Raw genomic sequence first — 11,222 nt, 5'->3', positions numbered from 1 at the left:
ATCAGGGAAACGCCGGGAGCAGGAGGATTTACAGATTCAATCAGGAGCGGCTGCAGCAGCGGTTGAGTGGATTATGTGCCTGATCCCTCCCTACTGGGTCTAAAAATACATTAATCGGATGATGTTTTGTAGCTGTGACACATGTTGACCATAAAAATACACGAATCAACAACAATATAAAGGTTATGTTACAGATATTTTTGCAAAACATTATAAAAAACCTGAAATTTCTTTAGAAAAATAAGTGCAATTTCAACAACATTATGCCTCAGTTTATCATTTGTATATTGCAGTTTTCAGATCGCAATGTATCTACAAAAGGCACAAAACATTCAATCTCATTCAGTATCTATCTATTATTTACTTTATGAACAAAACAACTCGTCAAGATCTAGAAATGATTTTAAAATTACGCTCATTTTCACATTTGTGTAGTAATCCTGACCAACCACACCACACAAACTAAAATGGGAACTAGAAAGAAGATTAAGTTACCCCCCCCACCCCCCCGCATTGTAACTGTATTAGATTTATACATAAAAAATACGTGAGCGGTGGCAGTACAGTGGACAAATTTAAAATGGCTGTGACTTTTACTGAAAAATTGCAGTTCATGTTTTCTCTGTAATTTTTACACTTTGCAAAGTCATCTGTATATTTGACACTCATGATATAGAGGAGCTAATCTCTAAATCCTTATACCATCATTTATATAAGGCCATTGTTCGTGTCTTCCTCATTGACCGCTCTTAAATAAATCAGGAAACCGCTAAACTGTCGTTTTTATCTGTTTCTTGCTTTGAAAATTGGTTGTAGCTGTGTACTTCACCTTTAAATATTCAAAAACACCCTCTTTTGTTTTCATTTTCAAGCCGCACATTTGCTGATATAAACAAGTATCTGAGTCATAATCCATACTTGTCCTTTCAGCATTGTTCAAATTGTCAGATGGAATTTAAAATCGAATTCTGAGATCCAAAGCTTTAAAGGATCCAGCATGTGTCTGCAGGCACAAACATCTAAAATAAGCTTTGCGCTGTAATGTAAACAAACATTGTTATGGTTCAAAAAGGCTTAAATGAAGTGTTGGAGTTTCCACATTTTGGTCAAGTAAAAGTTAAATTTTATTTTTAAAGAAACACGCTGAAGCACTGCACAACTAAAAAAAAAACAAAAAAAACAGCAAGTCACAAGAACAGTGGAACACAAAGGACAAGTCTTGATAAAACACAGTAAAATAATAAATATGGAAAGGGTGCACTATGATAAGGGTTGGAATCAGGGTCTCAAGCTCTATTTAGATGGAATACCAAAGAGAAAAGGTGGGTTTGAAGCAACTGGAGTTTCCAAACTGAGGTGAAAAGGCAAACTGTTCCAAAAATCAGAAACAGCTGCTGCAAGGCCTTGATCATCTTCGTTTTAGTGTCTAGATCTCAGAAGAACATCTGGTCTTTCAGTTATCTATCTGGGGTATGAAGATGTAAGAGTTCTGCCTTTAACCTACAACCCTTTCAAAACCTGAAAAATAACAACAACAACAAAAAAAATCCTCAAACGAATGCTGAAACTGACAGGAGACAGATAATATGATACAGTCAGGCAGTATGGAAAACAACTTTTCAAACTATAAAATACTTTAAAATTTTAAAAAAGCTGAATTTCAAGATACTAATTATACTAAATAACATTTTATTTGGTTTTACAATGAGGTAATATTGACAAAATTGCTCATAATGCAACATACATCTCTGCTTACCTGAGCATAAAACACATGAAATTATTATTTTTTATTACTTTCATGCCACTTTAGTTTGAAAAATAACAACCTATTCGCTATAACAAAACCTTGGAAAAGGAAAAGTGTATTACAGCTGCGTGTCTACAGAGGTGGATTTTGAATGAATGAATGAATGAATGAATGAATGAAAATTTTTAAAAACTTGATGTAAAAATGCACAAATGCTTTTGGAAAACTATAACAAACAGTTATGCACTAAAGTACAGTTGCTAAATTAATACCCCTGGATGCATTAATGCAGCATTTAGTGACTTTAAACAGACACTATTTCTGTGGGGTTTGAAGAGGTTAAGTGACTACATTTCCCAGAATCCACAGCGATAATGGGGCCGGGCCACTTGCCTGGAACAGGTAGGGTGGGTTTCTATTGTTACCACAGGTGCTGTGAAGACTGTAGAGAGACAGCAGGAGGAAGGAAAACCTGATGAGAGAGTCAGGTGGAGGAAACATACTGACACGTGTAGCAGCAGGTGGATCACACAGCAACCTGGATTATAAACAAGCATCTCTCTCAAAGGAAGCTCCTGTTTTGTTTTGTTTTGTCTTTCACTTTTACAACCAGAACCTGAGCAGGAGAGGATGGGATTCATGCTGTGTTCTGCTCTGGGCCATAAAGTGGGTCAACACCTGAGAAGGAGCTGAAAGGAGAAGCAGAACTGAGGCAGTTTTGTCCTGGGAAGGACTGAACAGACGGAGAAAATGCAGAATTACAAAGAAAATACTTCCCGTTTTTAGCAACAGAAATAAACATAAACAGTTGATTCCTTGTCCTTTTAAATGTACACACGGCTAATAGTTGAAATTTTAGCTCAAGTAAATGGATTGTTTTGGTGTTTTGTAGCATTTGAGCAGCTCCAGTTTGCATTTTGACAAACTGTGTTACATCCCTAAACTGGTTTTACAGGCTGAACTAATGCAGCTGCTGGAAATCTACCTGGCTGATCAGCTGTAGCTTCTGCTAGAGGAAGAAACTGAGCAGCTCTTGTTTTGGATAAAGATAACTCAGCATCTCTCACCTCAACCCCAAAGGCCAAACATTCCAAGTGATCGACAGTAAAAGGAGGCAGCGTTTCCTCCTCATCCGCACAGAAAAGGCTCCACCATGCAGACTCCAGGACCCGAGCATGACGATTCCTTTGATTTTCTGTTCAAGATCATACTGATCGGAGACTCCAACGTGGGGAAAACCTGTGTGGTTCAGAATTTCAAGTCTGGGATTTTCTCAGAGAAGCAGCAGAACACAATCGGGGTGGATTTCACTGTACGAACTGTGGATATCGATGGGAGGAAAGTGAAGGTTAGTCCTGTTTGTGGTGTGAAAATGGACTTTTCTGTGCAAGAAACCAAATGAAACAGCTCAGAATTGGAGTATCGGGAGTTATTATTGTTAAATATGACTTAACAGAAAACCTAGTAAACACTCTGATCCTTATCATTTGGCTGTAGAGTCAGCTGGCTCTGACTATGATAGCAAGGAATCAGGCCTTCTGGTAAAATATTGATTGAAATACACTGTATGCTCAAAAGTATGTGGACACCAATGGACTTCTGGTGTGTAAACGGGTTTTAGTGTTTCGTGTTCAGTGAAATTTGGAACAACAGGCAGGATTTTCCAAGTGCAGTTCTACAAAGCAAGGATTTTTTTTAACACAGTATTTCGAATAAATACTAGGTTTGTTTGTATCTTCTTTAGTCTTCTTGGTCTGCAACCTGACAGTACATTTCTATGCAGGACCGTCTTCTTTGAGATAAATTGTTCACCAGCGTCATGGCAGTTGACTCAGGTTTTTAGACACGTCCCTCATGAGTCTTTGGAATCTTTCACTTCTGCCAGTCTTCTTCTGTACTGTGTGGGTCTCTGTGAACTTCTTGATAATACTTCTCACCTGGAAATGCTTCAATTAACTTGGGTCCTTCTGCTTTGTGAGCATCAACAATTGTTTTTCTCAAGTCTAAGCTGATTCCTTTAGCTTGGTTTCCAAATACTTTTGCGTATCTAGAAAAGTAAATAGAAAGTGTAAGGTTTTGCTCCTATAAATGGGGCCATTTCTGGACTTACTTCACACATGCAAATGTGACAGACTTTGCGTGTAAATGACACAATAGCGACCAGTCTTTCAGCTACAGTTGGTCCAAAACCAGTCAGACCAGCCGCTCACATGAGGGACCTGCTGTTCAGGTTTTTCTGCTTGAGCTTTTGTGCAGACAAAAATAAACTTCTCTGTTCTGTCCTGAAGCTAGAAAAAGAAGTAATTGTTTAGGCTGATCACAATTAGTTCTGCCTGAACTGAAAGTCACTATATTACCCGAGTACTTCTGCTATGTGAGTCAGTTAGATTGCAGCTTATGCAGTTGTTATAATCTTCAACAAACTGATTATTCATGTCAGTTTTGTCCAAGCAGGCAAACACAAACACTATAGTTCACTGCCAGGTATAAGCTAAGGGTAAGGAAGGCCAGAGGGGTAAAATGAAAGCCACTTGCTGTACTGGTAAATCCCAGTTTACTACACTCTCTGATGCCTCTCTGTTTACAGCACTCTCTCTCTCTGTCATAGCCACAGGGGGAAGCTCGGTCTGTCACTCAACACACAAACCTACAGCTACTGTATTTGTGCACAAGACAAATGATTATATGATAACATTCCATGACGTGCTTTCTCCTCTTAACAATCAGCCAAACCTTAAAACATCAAGGAAATATTCCAACTCTCTGCACCATAAGTACTGATCTTTAACACAACAATGATACTAAAGGTCCATTCCAGACTCAAACATGCAACAGGAAGTCACCATTTTTACACAGTTTGGTTTTTTTGTACCATTGCTGATCTTTACATTTTAGCTGCATTTCTCATCTCATTTTTATATTTTTCCCATTTATCCATGTAAAAGGCTGCACTGGATTGAGTTACTTGTAGAATTGGAGGTTCAAAGAGGTTATTACAGTTCAGTGTTTTAATTCAACACCAACTATTACTTAAAGCCTGATGCTTTATATGATTGAGACAGTTGATGTTTAGTGCCTTTTTCTTTAGCATGTCTGGTCTCTTTAGTTATCAGAAGATACATTTCTTTGATTGTGCATGCACAATGATGACATTATCTGTAAATGAGTATGTTTGTTTATTAAAATTAATCGCACTATTGAAAGCACACTGCTTAAACATACTGGGCAAAGTGCAAAAGATTTCATATTTCAGTTAAATCACAGCACTGTCATGTAAGTTAAGGTTGCAAAGCAGGCATGTAGTTAGAAAATAGTATAAGGAAGTTAGTAGTGTTTCAACAAGAGCCAGTTCACTTAATGGTTTGCTAATGTTTTTACAACTTGTACATAACGGAGGAGTCACAATGCAGGGAAAAATACTGCCAGGATGGTCACTTTAACCTTTAATTGCTTGATTATATTCAGATTTTTAAGCCGAACAAACCATTTACACTTGCACTGAGAAGACAAATGACTGGGACTGTGAGTCTCATTGGTTGCTATGACAGTTGTTACCATACTAGTCTGTTAGATCCTCAGGGAGATTTCTGCACAAGGAGGCCAAAGGATCTGCTCTGAAACACTATTCCAATTGTGTGTGCGGGTGTGTGTGCTGGCATAGCCCAATTTCTTGCTGTTTATATGCATATCAGTCATACATCCAGTCATGTATAGTTTATTCACCGACTTACCGAATTGTAGGGGATCATTTGTGTGTCAGAACCCAAAGAAAAAACACACTGTGAGCAGGATATGATGCCTTTTATGGGAAAACCCCATTTAATTTCAAATCTCACACCTTAACCTGGATACTATTATCTTGATTGTGGTTATAATTTTCATACTTTTCGTGTCACAGATGCAGGTGTGGGACACGGCGGGTCAGGAGAGGTTTCGTACCATCACCCAGAGCTACTACCGCAGCGCTCACGGAGCCATGATCGCCTACGACATCACAAGACGCTCCACCTTTGACTCAGTGAATCACTGGATCAAGGAGGTGGAGCTGTACGGAGCCGCCAACGTCGTGCTGGTTCTCATAGGTGAGCGTGAGTGGGAACGTTAACGTATGAGTGCATGAAAACCATATGTGGGTGGACAAAACAACAGGAATATTCCAGAATATTGTGGAATGATTACAATAACCCTGCAACAAGAGCACTGTAAATATCAATATATTAACCTTCTCACTTCTAAAACCTCCTGATATGTCTGATAGCCATGTTTATTTTTAAATTATATCCAGAAACTGTGAAAAGAATTGTCAACTTTTCGATTTTCCAATGCTCCCCCTAAGTGCCATGGTTCTGGATTGGTTCCATCAATTAAACAAACCGAAAATAAGCGTAAAATGTGATAATTCATCAAAATCATTTAATTTTTCATGCCTCAGCACAACTGGAAAGCCATGACTGACTCAGCTGTGAGCAATAATCATGTAGCTAAAATTCAGATAGTTCTCAAGTGGACTGCAGGCAGTGTGGAAAATGCATTGCTATTATGCAATAATATAATAAATACAACATGGCTCAAATACAATGTAATATACAGTGGAGCAAGTTTTCAGCAAGATGTTGGAGGACACATGCAGCATGTGGAATAACTTTTTATAGTGGAGAGTAATGTCAAAGGGCAGCGCTTGTCGAGGTTACAACAACGTGAATATCCATTGCATTTTCAGCTTCCGTGTTATTCAGTGTTGACAACATCAGTGGGCCGTTGGTGAACTTGTGGTACATGTTGATTCCATGTTTTTCAGTGTTTTAAAAATACATTTTTGTGATTTAGGTCATTACAATTGTCATACTGCACATAGACTGTATATATAGTGGACGTAGCATCTGGCTCCAGAATTGAAACCCACCCGGAAGTGTCAAAAACTTGCAATATCACGCCATCCACTAGGGTTGGCTCCAAAAAGCTTTTTCTCCATAGACCCCAATTCATTTTTGGAAAAAATAAAATTTGATAGACTGATGTTCTACAGCTCAGGATTTTTTCCCCGTTAGTTTTCATGGTCAGAATGAGAGATCAGGTGGCCGATCTTAAAATAAATCAATACTGAATTTTAAATAAATCGTTAAAGTTGGCGGAGCCAGGGGGCGTGGCTATACTTGATGGACAGCAACAGAAGCCTCTGCGGTAAAACGTGGGCGGGATAAGAGAGTCCTCAGCCAATCCTACCCCTAGTTGCTCTCCGGTCCAGTCTGTTTGATGACGCTTTTTACGTCACTGGCTCCAAAAAAATCCAAAACGGCGACCAGGAAGTAGCAAAATCCGGGCTTCATTTTCTCGGCGTTGAAACCAACGGGTGACATCACGGTTAGTTTACGCCTGATACTGCACAGAAGACATTTGAAAGTTTGTTCCAGAGAGATGTAGGACTTTATATTGCTAGTTTGTAAAAATGGGACAGAAGCTAAAGAAAAGCCCAGAAACTGCTTGTGCTTCTGAGGGTTAAATAAAACTGGAATCAAGCACTGTGAGCAGTATTAGTACCTGCCCATTATCCAGCTCAGTACAAAGTTAAGTGACTTACACTTTGTACTACTACTGCTACTAATAATAATAATAGTTTTGTTTTGTTGTTGTTGTTGTTGTTGTTTTATCCCTAATGACACTATAGTTCTTTATTTTTAAAGGTAGTTTGTGTGGAAAGGTGGCACACCCAGGTCAACTAATTCCAAAAAATGCTTAATTACAAATGCATAATTAATAGCTTAGTGTAGTTTGCTCATGCAAATCTATACTATACACCTTGTGGAGTTAGTCTGTGGCCTCTAAATATTTAAATATTTAGCTTACAAGTCAATATTGCATATTATGCTTCACATTTTACTCTAAGGACTTTGAGCAGCCCACAGGTATCAACAGCTGTGAAAGAAAATCTAATTGAAAATACATTTCTAACATCAACTTATTATTATTTAAATAATAAAACGCAAGTGAATTGAAACACAAAGCAGTGTACTGCTGCTGGAGGGGTTGATAAATATTTTGAACTTTAATTCAAATGTATCCTCTTTATGAATGCTAAAAATTCAAACTGTCAGTTTGCTGAATCAACTCCAGTCCAACAAAGTACCTTCAAGCATATTGCTGTTAGCATTTAAAACGTATGTTTGCAGAAGTACTTGCAGCGCCATATTTACACATAATCATGCTGAGAGGTTAGCATGTAAATTGGGATACTGTGCATACACCACTCAGGTTCCCGTTTGTTCCCATACAGGTAACAAATGTGACCTGGAGGATGAACGGCAGGTTCAGTTCGAGGAGGCCTGCAATCTAGCAAAGGAGAGAGGGATCCTAGCTGCTCTAGAAACATCTGCAAAGGTAAAGAGTGTTTCTGCACAACTACAACACAAAGGAGGGGATCTGCAGTTGGTTATAGATGTCACACAAATGCTTTTTTCCCCATCTAGGAGAGTCAGAATGTAGAAGAAGCCTTCCTGATGATGGCCAGAGAGCTGTTGTCTCGTAATGGCCTTTATGTCCAGCAGGGGGACTTGGACGGCAGCACACCTCACATTCTCCTCAGATCCAATTCTCGGCCAGTCGATGGCGCTGCAGCTGCATATACGCCTCCAGAGAAGAAGACGTGTTGCTGATGCACAGGAGGAGAGGATGGGGATGTTAGAGATTGTAAATTGAAGGACTTGAATTATTAAAATATTCGAGAGAAATGGAAGAAAAGTGTTTGGATGTGTGTCAGAACCATCAGGACCTCGATAACCAAGAACCTTTGCATTGAGGAAGTTTAGGAAAATATTGTAAAGTATTAAAAACAATTCAGTGTAGTTTCTGGGACCTAGCTGACCTGAGAGAACTGTGAACCAGGCATTTTTAATAGTAAACAGATAAGAGATAGTGGTGATTGTGTTGGGTGTCATCAGTGTTCTAGGAAGGTTACAGTAACCAGTCTCATTTGCATCAATTATACCTGAACTGTTTGTTTTTTAGTAAATGCTATGTTTTTTAATGTCACACCAGGAAACAGATTCACGGTTCTGTATCTCTTCTGTGTTTTTACATTGGAATTACTGTTCTTTGTGTTGTATTTTGTCTAAATTCTGTCTTCATGCTTCGCTCTGCCGAGAAAACTTTTGAAAACTTGGAAAAGGACAACAAGATGAGACTTCAACCCTTCTTGTGATGCCGCTCTAATGAGCTGTAATGCTGGAAAACATCCACGAGAACTTGCTGCAAACCAAAACACTGTGAATTATGCATATTTGTTTGACTTTGTCTCGTGATAGTTCCAAACATGACGAGATCTCAGTTTGTCATAAACTGCTTTGGTTGTGTTCCAAATGATTTCTTTCAGTTTCTTTTTAGTTCGAATAATAAATCAGGGTCAAGACTGACCTGCTGTGAGGAACAACGGTTCTCTAAAGCAGGTTTTTCAGCCACTAATTCCCAAAATAACAGTGCCAAAGTGTCACAACTCCAACAGTCCCCTGAGGTGGTTGACTTATTACCTTCATTTAAGCTCACCTAATGAGGGGGCGTGCATTACGCTTGGAGCAAATCTGTTCTGTTTGGGAACCTATTTCTTTGTAAGTGCTTTGGTTAAGAGTGTCACATACACATTAGCAACAAATCAATACTGTGACTTAGTTTCTTAAATATTTTCTCATTTAGTGTGTTGATGGTGGAAAAAAGATCTGGCCAGTTCAACATCTACCAAAACTTCCAAGTAGGTTGAGAGGAAAGTTTGAAGGCCATACCAGATGATTCACAGTATTTTCAAATGGTTAAAACCATTCCGTAATCTGTGGACCATGTTAATTTTGTTGTCACCCACCCAGGTACAAAAATATAACTGCAGCAAGTAAATGTTCCTATGATTATCCTTTAGTTAATCCACACCCTTGTAAGATATGGCTTTAAAGGACAATGATCAGGTTGTGACCAATAAATATTCTTGTTTGACCCATGATGATCAAAAGTCACCTCAAAAGTCAAGGATGTTCAAATGGGATGATGCCACAGATGACAAGAGGAAGACGAGGGTTGGTTGTTGGCATGCTGGTTGTTAGTATGTTAGCTATGACCGTAATCAGGCACTTCAGTATCGACAGCTCCACCATTTGTCGTCTAATAATTTGTTTCAAACAACATAGTACAACAGACAATCTGCCACATAACTACAGACTGTCAAAACTAAAGCTTATGATCTTCACATCCAGCTCGTCCATCTTCGAAATCATTTGTGTTGAGCTCCTGAAGTTGGTGGTGTTTCACCAACAACCAGAGAATATCTGCTCAAAGTGTGAGGAATCGCCAAAGGGAATATGGTTTTCTATCATGACACCCACAACAAGGCCTTGACCTAAAAGCAGAGCATTGCACTCGGCTCCAGTCGGTACCCACTCACGTTTGTTGGACACTATCAAGATTGAGGACGGCCTTTATTGTTAACTTATCTTCTTTTCAGCTGACAGACTTTGCGTTTGGTGTCCTATGGGTGAACGATGTGTGGATGTCAACATTTAGGTGGCTCACAGAGAAGGACAAGTGATGTTGTAGGCAGGATATCAAGATGAAATCCTCACATCCATGGTTATCCTGTCCATTCGCCACCATCTTTTGACATTTCAAATAGACAGTATGCCATCAGAACATGCACGGTCTTTCTATAGCAGCTGAAAATCTTCCACTCCTACTATGATCTGGATACTTCTAGACATGTCACCCATTGAATATCTGTGGAATGTTCTGGGTGAACACGTCCAACAACATGATCCTGTCTCCCAAAATGTCTGCCAACTTCACCCAGCCCTTCAGGAAGGGTGGGAAAGCATTTTACAAGCTGGCATCGATAACCTTTATTAACTCTATGCATCACAGATATGTGACTTGTGATTTCTGCTCTTTGACTCCACTCGACTCCTACAGTGTTTTCTAGTATCATGCATACTTTGTTGTTTCATGACGTCTATTCTGTTGTAGAACTCAACCACATACTAATTCAGTACATGAAGAAGAATGGATAGAATATAATCAAATATAACAAGCTATATTCATATTTTTCTAATACTGGCACAACACCTTCCTCAAATCTTGAAATCATCCTCTGACTCAGCTTCTTCCTTTGAACACTAGATGGCACTGTTCTGTTACACATGACTGTCGTTGCTGGTCACTCACTTCCTTACACAATAAAGGTGATTTAAAACATCTGTGAGCGCACTAAGAAACAATTAACCAAGTTTAGATGCAAGCCAGGAGACAGGAAAAAAGTCAAATCATCCTTAGGGGCAAGCTGTGCCAAGATTACTTCCTCTAAAATCGAGCTGACAAGGCTCACATTCAGGATATAATCTTTCTTTTAGTTCTATGCCAAGTTGGCAGACCTTATTGAAACCTTGAAGTAATGTAGCTGGAACCATTCCGATTGTTGTTTTCTGACAGTGATGCAGCTAATCTGCAT

At 39.0% G+C, this 11,222-nt stretch overlaps 1 protein-coding gene across 1 annotated transcript; it reads left to right on the top strand.

The window, feature by feature from the left end:
* Nucleotides 1-2,180: 2,180 nt before the first annotated feature.
* LOC110957068 (ras-related protein Rab-19-like) lies at nucleotides 2,181-9,170 on the top strand. The gene is made up of 4 exons (XM_022202905.2): nucleotides 2,181-3,095; nucleotides 5,646-5,829; nucleotides 8,019-8,122; nucleotides 8,212-9,170. The coding sequence occupies exons 1-4, from the start codon at nucleotides 2,901-2,903 to the stop codon at nucleotides 8,395-8,397; spliced, it is 669 nt and encodes a 222-aa protein (XP_022058597.1). The 5' UTR covers nucleotides 2,181-2,900; the 3' UTR covers nucleotides 8,398-9,170.
* The last annotated feature ends 2,052 nt before the right edge of the window (nucleotides 9,171-11,222 follow it).

This window comes from Acanthochromis polyacanthus, chromosome 1 (assembly GCF_021347895.1).
Source record: "Acanthochromis polyacanthus isolate Apoly-LR-REF ecotype Palm Island chromosome 1, KAUST_Apoly_ChrSc, whole genome shotgun sequence".
Lineage (NCBI taxonomy): Eukaryota > Metazoa > Chordata > Actinopteri > Pomacentridae > Acanthochromis > Acanthochromis polyacanthus.
The sequence above is the reverse complement of the archived record's forward strand: the minus strand, read 5'-3'. Positions and strand labels throughout refer to the sequence as shown.

Bases quoted from the DNA above. Each gene is read 5' to 3' on its own strand.
- LOC110957068 (XM_022202905.2), top strand. From the start codon at position 2,901: ATGCAGACTCCAGGACCCGAGCATGACGATTCCTTTGATTTTCTGTTC. The intron at 5,830-8,018 runs GTGAGCGTGAGT...GTTCCCATACAG, and splicing joins CGTCGTGCTGGTTCTCATAG to GTAACAAATGTGACCTGGAG. The intron at 8,123-8,211 runs GTAAAGAGTGTT...TTCCCCATCTAG, and splicing joins CTCTAGAAACATCTGCAAAG to GAGAGTCAGAATGTAGAAGA.